The sequence below is a fragment of the Elephas maximus genome, chromosome 18, assembly GCF_024166365.1.
Source record: "Elephas maximus indicus isolate mEleMax1 chromosome 18, mEleMax1 primary haplotype, whole genome shotgun sequence".
NCBI classification, from domain to species: domain Eukaryota; kingdom Metazoa; phylum Chordata; class Mammalia; order Proboscidea; family Elephantidae; genus Elephas; species Elephas maximus.
The window spans coordinates 80,671,741-80,691,422 of record NC_064836.1 but is presented as its reverse complement, the minus strand read 5'-3'; the positions used below and the strand labels follow the sequence as shown (position 1 = coordinate 80,691,422).

The following is a 19,682-nucleotide window of genomic DNA, read 5'->3' as shown; positions in this document are numbered from 1 at the left end:
TCCATACATGGTGCAGAGGAATTGGTTTAAAGGCTGGCCCTGTTTTGTCTCCAGTGGTTGAGATTTATTTACAGTATGCAAGCCACAAGCTGCGTTCTACCCACACTATTGGACAATACTTATAGGAGTCTAAAGATGGTGCTCCTGCTCTGCCTTCAGTAACCCTGTGAGGTAAGGATGTTTCAGACCAGGTTCAAGGGATGAGTTCATCATTCTTCTTTTTTTCCCTCTACAGCTGACACAGTACAAGCATTCCTTCTTTTATTTCCCCCTAAAGTTTGGCCATTATAAAACTGCTGACAGGGTGGTCAGGTTTGTTACTGTTGTTATGTGCTTTCTCCTACTGTGTCTCTATCAGTTTTCTCTATTACCTGTTAATTGTCGTCACCTCTCTTCCTATTCCCACTGATGCTTATTTCCCAAAGCCTCTGTATGCGGATTTATGAGTGCTGTGCACATTTGCATACATACATACACATGAATGCTCACTCTCTCCTAAAATTCACCTACTTTCAGGTTTTTATGTATACCTTCCAGAATTCTCCTTTCATTTGAATTTTGTCTTTTGCTGCTTACAGAAAGTATCTTCCATTGCTGAAAAGTAAACATGACAATGATCAAAAGCTATATTGTCGCTGTTACCAAGCCTACTGCTCAACTAAACAAAGCTGGAATGTTCTGACCACCTTGGTGAGGCACCAGACTGTGACATGATGTTATGGACTGGAAGGGGTTACCAAGATGGTGAAGGAGGTATGGAAATCATGCCATGTGAGACATGTTTGAAAGGACCCATGATTTGATGTTTGAGACATGTTTGTCCTGGCCCAGGCCCATGGAAGGTGCTAAATATTCATAATGGTCACTTCATAACCAACAGGGTTAAACTGTTCCCCTCCCTCCATCACACCCCTGTCTGTGAGTTCCTGATAAGGCATCCTGGGTAGTGGCCCAAGGTCACTTCACTGCTCTCCCTCCATTCAGACATGTGCAGTAAGCTGCAGAGCCATCCTTAGATGAACTTCATGCGTCATACCCCAAAAAACACACCCCTAGCCGCCATGACACTGCACCCCCACACGTGTTAATTAGTTTCTATTCCAATTAGCCTATTCTCAGAAGCTTCATGAATTATGCATAACTTCCCTATCCCAAAACGTATATCTACCCTGGAAGCCCCAACCTCAGGGAACTGATCTGAGACTTAGTCTCTGAGCTCCTTGCTTACCAGTTTGTAATAAAGTCCACTTTCTCTTTCTCAAAGGCCTGGTGTCTCTCAATGACTCAAGGGGTCACATCAGGCAGGACCCACCCTCATCACGTTACAACACGGAGAAAGATTTGCTTGGTGTTGCTCCAGAGAACAGAGCCAGAGCTTGGACTTGTGGGTAGAATTCATAGAGGATATTTTGGCTTCTAGGAAGAAGCACTTCTGAATAAATGGACTTATCCACCCGTGAAATGAGCTGCCATGTGAAGAAGCGAGTTTCTCATTACTGGGAAGTGATCAAACTAGAGCTCACTGGCCATTTATTATTGGTTCCTCCCTAGGACAAAGCTCTTATTCCATTGCCTCTAAAGTTTTCTTACTTCACTGTGACTGTATATTCTTTTGTTAACCTATTGATGCATGCAATATTTATTTTAAATATCTGTGTAGCTAGGTATCATTTACAAAATCTGCTTCTACTTTTCTTTTCCCAGAGATAGTGGTTAATGAACACACCTAGGGAGGCATAAACTTTAGCTACTTATTTGGCTGAATAGTGTTTCCTTTTGTCAGATCGAGAATGCCCTTGAGCAGGAAAGAAAAGCGAGAATGCACTGTGAAAGAGAAAAGTGCAAATTGGAGAGATTTAAAGCTGAACCAGGAAAGTATGGAGAACCTGGAGAGCAGCCAGCTGCAACTAGCAGACAACCTGAGGAAGTAAGCCACCTTTCTGTTGACATGAGATTCTGGGGAACTTTATACTGGAAGCAGCAGCTCTCTCATTTCATTTATTCTCAAGACTCTAGGGCCGGGTATCTCAAAATCTGAAGAGCAGGATAACAAGTATGTGATTTTTTTTTTTTCCTGGACTTTATTATATAAAAAAAATATAGTTATAAAAAAGAGTAAATCTAGAAGAATGTAACCTAGAGGGCATCTGACTAGCAGATACGAATAAAAGGTATAAGGCATATGAAATATGAATTAAATTATTGGGAATTAGAGGCTGCAAACCAATAGAATGAAAATAGCTCACTTCTTTTAACTCATGGTAAAAACAATGGCATAAAAATTAAAAAAAAAAAAGACCTTGATTCAAAGTCTGATTACTTCAGAAATACTTGTCACACACGATTTCATTATCATTTACACAGCTTTTTTTGTCAAATAATTTACTACGTAAGTTTTTTTTTTTTTTTTTACTACTGCATAAATATTAAAACTTAAAGTTGAAAGCAAACATGACAATGATTAAAATTAGTGGAACTTCCAAATCATATGAATTCCTTATACTCTTAAGGAACTCAAAGCAAGATGGCTCTCTCGGTTTGGTTTCATTGCTCAGAGAAATGGATTATCTCACTTTTTGTCTTTTTCTGATTTAGCTCAACTTCCTTCTTCCCATTTACAGGTTTTCAAGTTATTCGGAATAGTCCAAATAAAAAGGGAAAACTGTGAGGTCCAAGAGTGTGATAAGGCCAGATTAAAGCTGGAAGCATATGAATGATTAGGGCCCACAGGAAAAGAAAATACTCAAGTGAGCAGCTATGAGGTTCTGGTTTTCTTGTTGTGTACATATGTTGTCATTATACAGGATCTCCTTGGTGAGGCTTGGCTAATATTCTACTATTAAGTTACTGAATTTAAGAGATGTTTGGGAAAGTGAAATAAGTAACAATAGTGAAAGGCAAAACGGATTCAATTTTGAAGACTGTTTAGCTCAGAGGAAAAATGATACTCCAAGTCCTTGTAGGCCACAGTTTAAAGAGTTCTGATGCTTAAGAAATGCATGTTTTCAGTAAGTTATAACTTTTTTTGTAAAACCTTTTTGCCCAAATTGACCTATGTATATATGAAAATTTAATATGTGATAAAGGTGACATTTCAAATTAGTGAGGACAGGATATAATACTTAATAAATGGAGTTGGGATTAGTAGCTATTTAATTTTCTGAGGTAAAAGTTAAATCCCTACCTCGAACTGTTCACATGTACAAAATCCAGTTACATTAAACAATTGAATGTAAAAACAAAGCTATAAAACCATTAAAAGAAAATATAGGTGATAAGTTTTAGGTAATTGACAGGAGAAGTCTTCTTAAGTCACAAAAAAGCCAAAAACATAAAAGAAAAATATTGATGTTTGACTACATCAAGTTTTTAAACTTGTGTGTGTATGAGAAAAAGAATTATATAAAGTTGAGACAAGATAATGAAATGGGAGAAAATATTGTAACATATATAAAAATTAATATCTAGACTTAAAAGAAAATGTGTAATTCAATAATAAGACAAACAATCTAATAGAAAAAAATGACAAAAGGACACAAACAGGCAAATCATTTGGTTTATTGACTGTTGCTAATTCCTCAGCGTTGACAAGATGCTTTCATCACTGGTGAACAAGAGAGTTCAAAATAAAAAATGGGTTAAGAAAAATCAGGAAGTATGATAATGCTAAGGGTAAATATAGGAAAATAACAATAGCATATTGCTACTGGAGGGCAAATGGCAAGGCTATTGTATTTTAAAGTATATACCTATACACGATCCAGGAATTTACCTGCTCAGTGTCCACACAGAGAAACACTAACATGTACACAAGGAGGCAAGTGTATGAACAGTGTTATTTGGAAATGCAAAATATTGGGAAAAACCTAAGCGATTATTAATAGGAAAATGGATAAACTACAATGTTCATCAACCTGAACAAGGCCAGGGGCCAACTGCAGAAAAGATCATCAACTGCTAACGTGCAAGTTCAAGTTGAAACTGAAGAAAATAAGAACAATTCCACAAGAACTAAAGTATGACCTTGAGTACATCCCACCTCAATTTAGAGACCATCTCAAGAATAGATTTGACGGGTCAAACACTAATGACTGAAGACAGAAGTACCACCAGAATGCTCATTAGAAGAAAAGATGGCTAGAGTATGTCTCACATACTTTGGACATGTTACTGGGAGGGATCAGTCCCTGGAGAAGGACATCATGTGTAGTAGAGGGTCAGTGAAAAAGAGGAAGACCCTCAAAGAGATGGATCCACACAGTGGCTGCAACAATGGGCTTAAGCATAACAACGATTGTGAGGATGTTGCAGGACCAGACGGTGTTTCGTTCTATTGTACATAGTGTCACTATGAATTGGAACCGACTTGATGGCACATAACAACAACATTATGTTCAAATCATGCACTTTGTTAATCATGCCACAGTTAAAATTTTTAAATGAAAAACATGTATCTGTGGGCCAGCATAGAAAAATCTCCAATATGTTATTGGGTTAAAAATAAATTATAGAACTATGGGTTTTATACAAATATATGCAATCTTATACCTTTTACGAGGAGCCCTGGTGGTACAGTTGTTAAGCACTCAGCTGCTAAACAAAAGGTCGGTGATTCAAACCCATCAACCATTCCACAGAAGAAAAATGTGGCAATCTGCTTCTGTAACGATTTACAGCTTTGGAAACCCCATGGGTCTCTGACCTACAGGGTCGCTATGAATCAGAATCGACTTGATGGCAATGGATTTGGTTTTTTGGTTTTATACCTTTTACAGTCAAGAAAATGAAACTTTCCACACACACATATTAACACAAACAAATGTAAATGCTTAGAAAAATGAATGTCTGGAAGGATGGACGTCAAACTGATAATGGTGATTACCTTTAGAGAGGGAACAGGACTGGGTGTAAAGACAAGGAGACTTCAAATGTAGCCATAATAGTTAATTTTTTTTTTAATGAGAATAAGTCCATGCATCATTTATATAATTAAAAAATATTTAAACAAAACATTACTATTACAAACAATTCCACTAGTTACCTTTTCCCAACAGGAAAGAATTAGAAATGAGCCAGATGAGTTCAAAGGTGGCAAATGAGAAAGGTTTAGCAGCTTAGCTTCAAAAGATGGTTAAAGAGCTTCAGGTAATTTACCAAATATCTGTGTGTATTTAGGCCAAGACGGGTGATGATTGGTGCTTCCCTGGTAAATGCCCTTCTAGCCATAGACAGCACAACAAAAGCACAGTGGTTAAGAGGGAAAACTGTGGTGTTCCAACTTTTATCTACCACTTTCTGGATGTTTGACTCTGGGAAAATGAAATTTTAAGCTTAAATTTCCTTATCATGAGGATAATAAAAATGAATTGCTAACTTGGCATTGGCTAAAATCCCAAATGAGTATATTTTCACTCATTAACCCTCCCAACAACCTTTGAGCTCATATTGTGCAAGGGTACATTGAGAATGCTAAACATGGAGCCTGAGCTGTGGTAAGCATTTGGTCTTAGCAGATTAATTTTTTATGATGATTATTCTTAGAAGGCAGTTATGCTGAAAATCACTCAATTCTGTAGCTATTTGTCGCCTCAAAACATTATTTTATAATGAATAACTATAAGTCTTAGACCATGTAACTGTTTTATACTCTTTGAGCATGTTATAAAATAACACACACACACATATATCTATATCTATCTCTTTCTGTATCTCTCTATCTCTATACATCCAGATGGATGTGTTTCTCCTTTGGAGCTAAATTTTTATCTCAATAATGTAAGCATTACTTAAAATGGTTTTGGAACTCCTTTCTGATAATTAACTTCTAAGACATTTTGAGCCAAATAAAACCAATCTCACTGCTTTATGGACATGCTTTATTTTCAGACACGTTATTAATCAAGTGATTACCCATCGTATTCACCAGACTTACCTTCAAATGATAGCTTTTTCAAAAATAAAAAAAGTCAAGTCCTCAGTTTATCCAAAAGACAAATTTTCTTACCTTGATGTCTTTAAGTGTTGCTCTAAAGATTATTTCCAAATAAATGTTTCGGAAATGTTTGGTTCAATGACAGTATTGTTTGAGATAAATATATTGGATCTCAAGGTAACTAACTAGTTGAAAGAGGACAACGTTTATTCGGATGTGGAAATCATTCCTTTTTGAGCACCTTCTCTGTCACATTTCATACAGAGAGCTGATAGCCTACTTGTTTGGTACGATCCAGAAATTAGCTTCCTCTAAGTCATTTTTTTTTAAGTCATAGCACTCTTAATTACTGCAAAGAAAAAGATATCCTAAAATAGATTCTCTCATTTTTCCTCCTGCCCTAACCTATTCCTAATTACTTGAGGTGAAGTTAATGAATGTCAATGGCTTCATGTTCTGTAATACAATGATGCTCTCTGGATTTATAGTGCTGTTTTTCTCTACCCTAAAAGGGCTGTTTGCTCTGAGGGTTCTTGCCACTACCTTTTTTCCCCCTAGTAATTCTTCATCCTCTAATTGTGTCAGGTTATTCCTCACTTTAGTAGTCCCCGTTTCTCCACCAACTCCAATGTATCACTTCAGATCTGCTACTGAAAATCTCCTGCAGACTAGAAAACCAAGTTTCTAAGAATTGTGTTTAAAATTAACGTCGTTTCTTATGAGTATGTTGTTTGAGCTTAGAACTTCGAGATACTCATTCCCTTGATCAGATTTCTGCCTGAGTTCCTGATAGTTGAGGTTGTCAGGTAAAAAACTCCAGATGAGTGAGGCGTTATATGTGAAATCCATCATGATATGTGTATATATATAAAATAATTTCTCTGTAGGGTTTTCTTGATGCATGAAAGATGTTTTCGTATTCCCTTGGGCAGTGTTCTTTGCTGAGTTTTGCCTTCATGTGCATACTGCGATGAAGCTGCATAGCAGCAAGGGCTGGTGCATCTGGAGGAACTACAAATCCTAATTCTGGCCTTGGCACTAAATTAGGGCAAAGCACTTCTGTTTGTATATTCTGTTTTCTTTTACTATAAAATAGGAATCAAAAGTGTCATGTCATCTTTCTTAGTTTTGAGAAATAAATGAAAAAAAATAATAAGGTAAAGCTCTTGAACAGAAAATGTGCTGCAAGGGCTTGGTAAACACAGAAATTATTTGTTGCTACAGACTCAGATACAGGATTTGAAAGAAGAGCTGGAATCCGAAAGGACCACTCGAGCCAAGGTGGAGAGGGAAACAGCTGACCACACTTAAGAACTGGAAGACTTTGAATAGAGGCTAGACGAGGCAGAAGGTGCCAACTTGGCTCAGCTGGAGGTAAGTAAGAAACGAAACAAAATTCCAGAAGCTTCACCAAGACACTGCACTTTGAGGCAACCTCTGCCTCTTTGCTGACAGCCTCACTGTGCTTGAGGGCCAGGTAGAAAATCTACAGTGGGTCAGGCAGAAACTGGAAAAGACAGAGTAATTTGCAGCTAGAAGTGGCTGACCTCCTGACCCATACTGAGCAGACCGCCAGAGCTGAGGTAGGTGATCTCAAGCCCTTCTGGTGGATTTCTTAACTTAACATGGGAGTAGGGAGAGGAGGAGAGGGAAAAAAAAACAACCAGATGGGTGACCTGAGGTATCTGCTAATGAAGGCCATAGCTTTTCAGGTTTGCTAGATTAGTATTAGTAGAACAGCAGTTGTTGTTAAGGTCACACAGCTGTCACCTAAAAGTGGCCTGATGGTTGCTTTGGGTTTTATTGGAATTCCAGTCTGTACTCCTATGGGCTTTTTTCATAATAGCATAAGTAAGTGAATAGAACCTTTTGAACAAATGGCCAACACAAGCAGCTTTGCTGAGAAGAGGAACTTTTTCTCCCTGGTGTCCTCTGGCACCTCTTTAACCAGCCAGCACCAGAAGAAATTTCTTTCTTCACTGAGCCCATTAATCTATACACTGCAAGCTCCCTTTTTTTTTAATGAATTTTTATTAAGCTTCAAGTGAACATTTACAAATCCAATCAGTCTGTCACACGTAAGTTTACATACATCTTACTCCCATCTCCCACTTGCTCTCCCCCTATTGAGTCAGCCCTTTCAGTCTCTCGTTTCGTGACAATTTTGCCAGCTTCCCTCTCTCTCTATCTTCCCATTCCCTCTCCAGACAAGAGTTGCCAACACGCTCTCAAGTGTCCACCTGATTTAATTAGCTCACTCTTCATCAGCATCTCTCCCCCCCCGCCCCCCCCCCCACGCTGACCAGTCCCTTTCATGTCTGATGAGTTGTCTTCGGGAATGGTTCCTGTCCTGTGCCAACAGAAGGTCTGGGGAGCATGGCCGCCGGGATTCCTCCAGTCGCAGTCAGACCCTTAAGTATGGTCTTTTTATGAGAATTTGGGGTCTGCATCCCACTGATCTCCTGCTCCCTCAGGAGTTCTCCGTTGTGCTCCCTGACAGGGCAGTCATCGACTGTGGCCGGGCACCAACTAGTTCTTCTGGTCTCAGGATGATGTAGGTCTCTGGTTCATGTGGCCCTTTCTGTCTCTTGGGCTCTTAGTTGTCGTGTGACCTTGGTGTTCTTCATTTTCCTTTGCTCCAGGTGGGTTGAGACCAATTGATGCATCTTAGATGGCCGCTTGTTAGCATTTAAGACCCCAGACGCCACATTTCAAAGTGGGATGCAGAATGTTTTCATAACAGAATTATTTTGCCAATTGACTTAGAAGTCCCCTCAAACCATGTTCCCCAGACCCCCGCCCCTGCTCCGCTGAGCTTTGAAGTATTTATTTTATCCCGGAAACTTCTTTGCTTTTAGTCCAGTCCAATTGAGCTGACCTTCCATGTATTGAGTGTTGTCTTTCCCTTCACCCAAAGCAGTTCTTATCTACTGATTATTCAATAAAAAACCCTCTCCCACCCTCCCTCCCTCCCCCCTTCGTAACCACAAAAGTATGTGTTCTTCTCAGTTTATACTATTTCTCAAGATCTTATAATAGTGGTCTTATACAATATTTGTCCTTTTGCCTCTGACTGATTTCGCTCAGCATAATGCCTTCCAGGTTCCTCCATGTTATGAAATGTTTCACAGATTCGTCACTGTTCTTTATCGATGCGTCGTATTCCATTGTGTGAATATACCACAATTTATTTACCCATTCATCCGTTGACGGACACCTTGGTTGCTTCCAGCTTTTTGCTATTGTAAACAGAGCTGCAATAAACATGAGTGTGCATATATCTGTTTGTGTGAAGGCTCTTGTATCTCTAGGGTATATTCCGAGGAGTGGGATTTCTGGGTTGTATGGTAGTTCTATTTCTAACTGTTTAAGATAACGCCAGATAGATTTCCAAAGTGGTTGTACCATTTTACATTCCCACCAGCAGTGTATAAGAGTTCCAGTCTCTCCGCAGCCTCTCCAACATTTATTATTTTGTGTTTTTTGGATTAATGCCAGTCTAGTTGGAGTGAGATGGAATCTCATCATAGTTTTAATTTGCATTTTTCTAATGGCTAATGATCGAGAGCATTTTCTCATGTATCTGTTGGCTGCCTGAATATCTTCTTTAGTGAAATGTGTGTTCATATCCTTTGCCCACTTCTTGATTGGGTTGTTTGTCTTTTTGTGGTTGAGTTTTGACAGAATCATGTAGATTTTAGAGATCAGGCGCTGGTCTGAGACGTCATAGCTGAAAATTCTTTCCCAGTCTGTAGGTGGTCTTTTTACTCTTTTGGTAAAGTCTTTAGATGAGCATAGGTGTTTGATTTTTAGGAGCTCCCAGTTATCTGGTTTCTCTTCGTCATTTTTGGTAATGTTTTGTATTCTGTTTATGCCTTGTATTAGGGCTCCTAGGGTTGTCCCTATTTTTTCTTCCATGATCTTCATCGTTTTAGTCTTTATGTTTAGGTCTTTGATCCACTTGGAGTTAGTTTTTGTGCATGGTGTGAGGTATGGGTCCTGTTTCATTTTTTTGCAAATGGATATCCAGTTATGCCAGCACCATTTGTTAAAAAGACTATCTTTTCCCCAATTAACTGACACTGGTCCTTTGTCAAATATCAGCTGCTCATACATGGATGGATTTATATCTGGGTTCTCAATTCTGTTCCATTGGTCTATGTGCCTGTTATTGTACCAATACCAGGCTGTTTTGTCTACTGTGGCTGTATAATAGGTTCTGAAATCAGGTAGAGTGAGGCCTCCCACTTTCTTCTTCTTTTTCAGTAATGCTTTGCTTATCCGGGGGTTCTTTCCCTTCCATATGAAATTGGTGATTTGTTTCTCTAGCCCCTTAAAATATGACATTGGAATTTGGGTTGGAAGTGCGTTATATGTATAGATGGCTTTTGGTAGAATAGACATTTTTACTATGTTAAGTCTTCCTATCCATGAGCAAGGTATGTTTTTCCACTTAAGTATGTCCTTTTGAATTTCTTGTAGTAGAGCTTTGTAGTTTTCTTTGTATAGGTCTTTTACATCCTTGGTAAGATTTATTCCTAAGTATTTTATCTTCTTGGGGGCTACTGTGAATGGTATTGATTTGGTTATTTCCTCTTCGGTGTTCTTTTTGTTGATGTAGAGGAATCCAAGTGATTTTTGTATGTTTATTTTATAACCTGAGACTCTTCCAAACTCTTCCATTAGTTTCAGTAGTTTTCTGGAGTATTCCTTAGGGTTTTCTGTGTATAAGATCATGTCATCTGCAAATAGTGATAACTTTACTTCCTCCTTGCCAATCCGGATACCCTTTATTTCTTTGTCTAGCCTAATTGCCCTGGCTAGGACTTCAAGTACAATGTTGAATAAGGTGGTGATAAAGGGCATCCTTGTCTGGTTCCCGTTCTCAAGGGAAATGCTTTCAGGTTCTCTCCATTTAGAGTGATATTGGCTGTTGGCTTTGCATAAAAAAAGAGTTGGCTTTGCATAGATGCCCTTTATTATGTTGAGGAATTTTCCTTCAATTCCTATTTTGGTAAGAGTTTTTATCATAAATGGGTGTTGAACTTTGTCAAATGCCTTTTCTGCATCAGTTGATAAGATCATTTGATTTTTATCTTTTGTTTTATTTATGTGATGGATTAGATTAATGGTTTTTCTGATATTAAACCAGCCTTGCATACCTGGTATAAATCCCACTTGATCAGGGTGAATTATTTTTTTGATGTGTTGTTGGATTCTATTGGCTAGAATTTTGTTAAGGATTTTTGCATCTATGTTCATGAGGGATATAGGTCTAAAATTTTCTTTTTTTGTAATGTCTTTACCTGGTTTTGGTATCAGGGAGATGGTAGCTTCATAGAATGAGTTGGGTAGTATTCCATCATTTTCTATGCTTTGAAATACCTTCAGTAGTAGTGGTGTTAAGTCTTCTCTGAAAGTTTGGTAGAACTCTGCAGTGAAGCCGTCCAGGCCAGGGCTTTTTTTTGTTGGAAGTTTTGTTATTACTGTTTCAATCTCTTTTTTTGTTATGGGTCTATTTAGTTGTTCTACTTCTGAATGTGTTAGTTTAGGTAGGTAGTGTTTTTCCAAGAATTCATCCATTTCTTCTAGGTTTTCAAATTTGTTAGAGTACAATTTTTCGTAGTAATCTGAAATGATTCTTTTAATTTCATTTGGTTCTGTTGTGATGTGGTCCTTCTCGTTTCTTATTCGGGTTATTTGTTTCCTTTCCTGTATTTCTTTAGTCAGTCTAGCCAATGGTTTATCAATTTTGTTAATTTTTTCAAAGAACCAGCTTTTGGCTTTGTTAATTCTTTCAATTGTTTTTCTGTTCTCTAATTCATTTAGTTCAGCTCTAATTTTTATTATTTGTTTTCTTCTGCTGCCTGATGGATTCTTTTGTTGCTCACTTTCTATTTGTTCAAGTTGTAGGGACAGTTCTCTGATTTTGGCTCTTTCTTCTTTTTGTATGTGTGCATTTATCGATATGAATTGGCCTCTGAGCACTGCTTTTGCTGTGTCCCAGAGGTTTTGATAGGAAGTATTTTCATTCTCGTTGCTTTCTATGAATTTCCTTATTCCCTCCTTGATGTCTTCTATAACCCAGTCTTTTTTCAGGAGGGTATTGTTCATTTTCCAAGTATTTGATTTCTTTTCCCTAGTTTTTCTGTTATTGATTTCTAGCTTCATTGCCTTGTGGTCTGAGAAGATGCTTTGTAATATTTCGATGTTTTGGATTCTGCAAAGGTTTGTTTTATGACCTAATATGTGGTCTATTCTAGAGAATGTTCCATGTGAGCTAGAAAAAAAGTATACTTTGCAGCAGTTGGGTGGAGAGTTCTGTATAAGTCAATGAGGTCAAGTTGGTTGATTGTTGTAAGTAGGTCTTCCGTGTCTCTATTGAGCTTCTTACTGGATGTCCTGTCCTTCTCCGAAAGTGGTGTGTTGAAGTCTCCTACTATAATTGTGGAGGTGTCTCTCTCACTTTTCAATTCTGTTAAAATTTGATTTATGTATCTTGCAGCCCTGTCATTGGGTGCATAAATATTTAATATGGTTATGTCTTCCTGATCAATTGTCCCTTTTATCATTATGTAGTGTCCTTCTTTATCCTTTGTGGTGGATTTAAGTCTAAAGTCTATTTTGTCAGAAATTAATATTGCTGCTCCTCTTCTTTTTTGCTTGATATATTTTTTTCCATTCTTTGAGTTTTAGTTTGTTTGTGTCTCTAAGTCTAAGGTGTGTCTCTTGTAGGCAACATATAGATGGATCGTGTTTCTTTATCCAGTCCGTGACTCTCTGTCTCTTTATTGGTGCATTTAGTCCATTTACATTCAGCGTAATTATAGATAAATAAGTTTTTAGTGCTGTCATTTTGATGCCTTTTCATGTGTGTTGTTGGCCATTTCATTTTTCCACATACTTTTTTGTGCTGAGACGTTTTTCTTATTAAATTGTGAGATCCTCATTGTCATAGTGTTTGACTTTATGTTAGTTGAGTCGTTACGTTTTTCTTGGCTTTTATCCTGAATTATGGAGTTGATATTCCTTTTTGTGGTTACCTTATTATTTACCCCCATTTTTCTAAGTAAAAACCTAACTTGTATCATTCTATATCGCCTTGTATCACTCTCCATCTGGCAGTTCAATGCCTCCTGTATTTAGTCCCTCTTTTTAATTATTGTGATCTTTTACCTGTTGACTTCCATGATTCCCTGTTATGTGTATTATTTTATTTATTTATTTTTTAAAATTAATCTTAATTTGTTTGTTTTTGTGATTTCCCTATTTGAGTTGATATCAGGACGTTCTGTTTTGTGACCTTGTATTGTGCTGGTACCTGATATTATTGGTTTTCTGACCAATCTCCTTTAGCATTTCTTGTAGCTTTGGTTTGGTTTTTGCGAATTCTCTAAACTTGTGTTTATCTGTAAATATCTTAATTTCGCCTTCATATTTCAGAGAGAGTTTTGCTGGATATATGATCCTTGGTTGGCAGTTTTTCTCCTTCAGTGCTCTGTATACGTCGTCCCATTCCCTTCTTGCCTGCATGGTTTCTGCTAAGTAGTCTGAACTTCTTCTTATTGATTCTCCCTTGAAGGAAACCTTTCTTTTCTCCCTGGCTGCTTTTAAAATTTTCTGTTTATCTTTGTTTTTGGCAAGTTTGATGATAATATGTCTTGGTGTTTTTCTTTTTGGATCAATCTTAAATGGGGTTCGATGAGCATCCTGGATAGATATCCTTTCGTCTTTCATGATGTCAGGGAAGTTTTGTGTCAGGGGTTCTTCAACTATTTTCTCTGTGTTTTCTGTCCCCCCTCCCTGTTCTGGGACTCCAATCACTCGCAAGTTATCCTTCTTGATAGAGTCCCACATGATTCTTAGGGTTTCTTCATTTTTTTTAATTCTTTTATCTGATTTTTTTTCAGCTATGTTGATGTTGATTCCCTGGTCCTCCAGATGTCCCAGTCTGCATTCTAATTGCTCGAGTCTGCTCCTCTGACTTCCTATTGCATTGTCTAATTCTGTAATTTTATTGTTAATCTTTTGGATTTCTACATGCTATCTCTCTATGGATTCTTGCAACTTATTAATTTTTCCACTATGTTCTTGAATAATCTTTTTGAGTTCTTCAACAGTTTTATCAGTGTGTTCCTTGGCTTTTTCTGCAGTCTGCCTTATTTCATTTGTGATGTCTTTAAGCATTCTGTAAATTAGTTTTTTATATTCTGTATCTGATAATTCCAGGATTGTATCTTCGTTTGGGAAAGATTTTGATTCTTTTGTTTGGGGGGTTGGAGAAGCTGTCATGGTCTGCTTCTTTAGGTGGTTTGATATGGACTGCTGTCTCCGAGCCATCACTGGGAAACTAGTTTTTCCAGAAAATCCGCTGGCTGGTACACTGGCTCCAGGCTCTGAAAACAATCGCTGCCTCCCCGTATTTGTTCGTTCTCCGTCTCTAAATCTGTGTTTGTTGTTCAGAGTTCGTAGATTGTTATTTATGTGATCGATTCACTTGTTTTTCTGAGTCTTTGTTGCAAGAGGGATCCGCGGTAGCGTCCACCTAGTCTGCCATCTTGGCCCCGCCTCTCGCAAGCTCCCTTTTTAAATGGATAGTTTGATATCGTGGGTAGTGGTGACCCTACCTTCTGGTAGTTGAGAGAAGGCTTGCTTTAGGTGGTGGTTGTTGTTAGGTGCCATCAAGTCGATTCTGACTCGTAGTGACCCTGTGTACAAGAGAATGAAACACTGCGTGGTCCTGTGCCATGCTCACATCACTGTTATGCTTAAGCCCATTGTTACAGCCACTGTGTCAATCCATATTGTTGAGGGTCTTCCTCTTTTTCATTGACCCTCTACTTTACCAAGCATGATGGCCTTCTCCAGGGACTGATCCCTCCTGATAACATGTCCAAACTATGTGAGATATAGTCTTGCCATCTTTGCTTCTAAGGAGCATTCTGGTCATACTTCTTCCAAGACCGATTTTTTCACTCTTTAGGTTCGTGCCTTAGGTTAATGAGAGTGAATGATTAATTGCCCTAACCTGTACTCCTCATGAGCCAAATTAGTAAAGTCATCTGGGAAGAGGAACCAACAATAAAGTGGACTGTGGCAAGAAAAATGTAGAATTTCTTCAGAAACTTGGAGGCGTTCCTAAAAGGTTTGCCGTTCATTCCCTGCTCATCCTTTTAGATAAGCAACCTCATAGTCTTTTGCACATTCTGCTTATGAAAATCCTTTGTAAACTGAAAACACTTTACCAGAGGTTAGCAGTGTCCATGGATACCTACCACTTGAAGCTATGCCTTAGGACAGATGCCTTTTCTGTCTGCCTAGGCAGGCTGCACACTCTGCCTTGGTGGGTTTCATAACACAGGCCTCTGCCAAAAATTAGGACTCTGGCTCCTTTCCTTGCTGTTTCCACACACCGCTGACCCAAGTTGTCTCATAGAAATCTATGCTTGGTCACCCTCAGCAAACACGTGTACAACATAGCATATTACAGGTCATAAACAGAACTATGGTTTCTCATACCTAGACGTGTTCCTCCTAGCCCAGTTTATGGGTCATTTATTATTGGAGATGCTATAAAATAAAGATGGTTCACTTAGTCATCCATATTTTTATCCAGTTTATCTTGGAACTCAGGAGTGGTGTCTGAGCCAACTAGGATGTAGGACATCAATCAATTAATCCTTATTTTCATACAATGGATTCTGGGGAATCTAGTATTTGACTTTGTTTTTGCATCTGCACAGGAAAATATCAGTTCAAATCCTAATTTCAATACTTACTAGCTGTGTAAATTTGGGCAAGTTATTTAGCCTTTCACATGCTCATTCATGAAACAGAGCTGACCAAATTCTTGAGGGATATTGTGAGGGAAAAAAAGGAGTGTGCCAATGTCAACTATCGCTGTTGATAGTTGGCTGTTAGAGCAAACATATTCAACATTCAAGGTAAAATTAGTAATTTTGCAGACAATCTAAACCGTTACATTTATCATTATCTTCTGGAGCCCTGATGGTGCAGTGGTTAAGAGGGTGGCTGTGAGCCATAAGACTGACAGAATCCACCAGCCGCTCCTTGGAGACCCTATGGGGCAGTTCTGCTCTGCCCTGTAGGGCTGCTGTGAGTCGAAGTTGGCTCCACAGCAATTTCTTTTAGTGGCTTTCTTCTAGTCTTAAGTGAGGCGTGGGTAAGTGAGTGCGCCTGCCATTTAACACTAATACCCTGACTTAGGTGACACCAGTGGAATTGTCCGAAAAACTGGCCAGCGAATCTCTGCCAGGCTGGGTTTCACAACCACCAAGCCTGCAACAACTGTGAGCTAGAACCACATGGCATTCCTTGTCGGCCTCCTAAAGAACATACACCTGATTTGGCTCTTTATTTGTTTACTGATCAGTATATAATATCCTACCCAGGTTAAAAAACAAATTTTGGAGGTGGGAGTTTATGAAGAAGGCTTGAATGTGATCTTAGTAAACTTTAGTCATTGTGTTGGCCGACTTTTCACCGAAGTCTGGAGAAATTTGAGTGTTTTAGACATTTATGAAGTGCCTATAATGTGTCAAGCACTGCTGTAGGCCCTGAGGATATAAGGAAGATATAATCTAGTTTTTCATTAGGGAATTTAGAATAATCACTATTGTAAGTTTAAACAGAACAGTCTTCAATTTAGCATAGACTCCAGCTGGAGATCTCAAAGGCTATTGCTGATTCAGAAGTTTCCAAGAGGATTAAGTCTGGCATCACCTTTTAAGTGTCCCTGGTCTTTGGTCATGACAGTATCACAAAAACTAGGTTAATACTGATACTGTTAGGTTCACCACCAGATTTCACCGTTTTGCCAGATGGTGATCCCTTGCTGTCTCCTTATTCTTCCATTTTCATAGCATTCTTTATTTGTAGAGACAACGGCCTCATAGGGCTGCTGGTGGATTGAGATTTAATACATTTAAACAGTCTAGAAAAGAGATCTAGATATATGATAAGCACACAATAAATGTTAACTGCTCTTATTATTATTTTTATTACTTTCATTATCATTATTATCATCATCATCAAAAATGGGGCAGATGGCAGGCATTTTGAAAAAAATTGTAATAAACAGAATATTGAGTATAAAATCTGTAGGACCATGGAAGTCTACCAATGTCCTTTTGCCATTTCTGGCCCTAGTAATAACGGAAATGTAAACCACCAGCCAATTCTCAGATAAAGAGGATACCCACATCTTGCATTTGGTAAAACTTAGATCTTGGTCCTACCTGAAGATCTTGGGTCTCAAAGTCACTAACGCAAGTTTTCAGAATGTGGCAAGAATTTGGTGATTAGATTGTATACATGAAGCCAGGAAGTACAAAGACAAATGGCATATACTTTTCTCCAAGCATATAAAACCATTTCTGAGAAACTAGACTTTGAAGTTGAAGAGTTAATCTAAAACTGTTGCTTTGACAGCTGGAATTTGTGTTATTAAGCTACATCAGCTCAGATCCATCTACTTTCTCTTATTCAACTTGGTCAGCCCTCTGGATTTCCTTTCTTCTTCCTCTCTCCCTCTCTTTTCTCCCTCTAAGCCCCCTTTCTTTCCACCCCTGTACAATTATTTATTAAGCTCACAGTATGTGCTAGACACTATTGTAAGCACAGGGCCAGGAGTGGGGGGTATCTGTGAATCAAACAGAATCTAAACCTCATGAAACTTATATTCTAGTGGAAGAGAAACTTTAAATATATAATGTTGAGAAGTAATTATATCCTTCAGCAATGTTTGAATTTTCTCCTTCAGAAGGACACAGAATTCTAGAAAGGGCCCCAATACCCAGGGGGCTGGCTTTCTCTGTGGATACCTGTAGTCTGAAAAGTTTAGGCCTCATGGAAGCCTAGATCCTAGAGAGTACTGTAGTTGCTTAAATTAGAAGACATGGTCTCCCATGCAGGCCATGATCTTTAGGTCAGAAGAGAACATGCAGGTTCTGGGAGCCACCCTCCCCTTCTACCATATGTGGCCTGTATAAACCATGACCAACCCTTCTTTCTCAATTCATAGGCTAATGCCAAGAAGCACTGTAGACTGTATGGAGAGCATTTGAATGAAGCAAATGCAAAACTGGGTGAGGTGAATCAGCTGGTAAATGACAACACGGAAGACAATGCTACGAAGTAAGTAAATATTCAACTATCTTAGTGAATGAGCCCCAATCCAAGCTGACTGGTGGAGGGATGGCTGAGATGATGAACTAAATCATAGAGCCCAGGTGGGCATTTAAAGATTCTAGGGAAGGATACAGCCTTTGAGATACCCTCATCTATGGACTGCTTCTTATCTGAGAAGGTGTCTTAGGCTGTGTTCTCTAGAGAAGCAAAAGAGTAAAGCGTATACATATATAGAGAGAGAGACAGATTTATATTAAGGAAATGGTTCACATGATTGTAGAGGCTGGAATGTCCCAAGTCCGTGGATCAGGATAGAGGCTTCTACTTCACGTAGCCACATGGGCTGGTGAACCCAAGATCAGCAGGTCAGAGAGCAGGGCTCTTGTTCACAGACTGTGAGGATCAACGAATCCCAAGATTGTCAGGCAAGACAGCAAGACTGCTCCTGATTCACATAGCTACTTGGGTTGGCAAACCCAAGATCGGCAGGTCAGAGACCAGGACTCTTGCTCATAGGCTGTGAAGGTGGATGAATCCCAACATCAGCAGATAAGCTGCTAGCTCAAGTCCCAAGAAGCAGAGGTCAGATGAACAGGAGGCAGCTGCAGGATCCAGAGCAGGCAAAAGCCACAACGTCTACTTATATTCGGATGCAGGCTACAAGTCCAAGGAAATTCCCTTTCAACTGATTGGTTACTCACAGCAGATCCCATCATAGGAGTGATCATATATAAACACTGAGAATCATGGCCCAGAATGATGTTTGTCTCTGTTTTACTTAGTTTTTTGGGTCTTTGCTGTGGAGAGACAGTATGGTGCTTCCGTCTATGGCACCATGTTAGCCAGAAGTCTTGACACACAATCTTAACCATCACAGAAGGGTTACCTCTTTGCAGCTTTGGAAGACCTTTAAAGCTCCCTTCAATGATGAGGAAGACACTTTGTAGTCAGATCAATGAGTAGTAGAAGTCATATGCACAGTCTACTAGACACAACTTTTTACAACTTCTACTCATTGAAATGGGCATTTTTTCTAATTTTCAGTTACGAACCTATACCTCCCTTTACATTCACTAAAAGCCATAATCCATACAATGGCCTACATAGGCCTACATGATCAGGTCCCCCATTACTCTCTGACCCCTTCTACTACCTTCCCCTTCCCTCATTCTGCTTTAGCCACATGACCTTTTTGCTGTGTTTTAAAAACACCAGACACACTCCCACCCTAGAGTCTTTCCCTATTTATTTCCTTGATGTGAAACAACCTATTAATTCTTCAAAGACTTGGAGGTGAGGATTAATCAAGTGGATATCTGGGAAAAGTCAGGATAGGCCTTCTTGAGAAGGTGACTTTGAGTACTTTCAAGCCTTTTTTGCTCAGTATACTTCTTTTTGTGCAGCATTTATTACAATCAATCAAACTACATGTTTAACACAATAAATGTTTGTCTCCAACTGCCAAAATATAAGCTCCAGGAGGGCAGGGGTTTTTGTTTTGTTCACTGATCTATTTCAATCACCTAGAACAATGCCTGGTGCTTATCATTACTCAATAAGTATTTGATAAATAAATGAAAAGTAGAAAATTGTTCCATGT

At 38.7% G+C, this 19,682-nt stretch overlaps 1 protein-coding gene across 1 annotated transcript in view; it reads left to right on the top strand.

Moving 5' to 3' along the window:
- MYH15 (myosin heavy chain 15) overlaps window positions 1-19,682 on the top strand; it is a 208,390-nt gene that overhangs the window by 145,271 nt on the left and 43,437 nt on the right. The window contains 9 exon segments of the mRNA XM_049857882.1: window positions 1,784-1,851; window positions 1,853-1,927; window positions 5,055-5,145; window positions 7,157-7,317; window positions 7,319-7,348; window positions 7,350-7,375; window positions 7,378-7,447; window positions 7,449-7,515; window positions 17,976-18,088. Coding sequence (XP_049713839.1) covers window positions 1,784-1,851; window positions 1,853-1,927; window positions 5,055-5,145; window positions 7,157-7,317; window positions 7,319-7,348; window positions 7,350-7,375; window positions 7,378-7,447; window positions 7,449-7,515; window positions 17,976-18,088 — 701 coding nt within the window.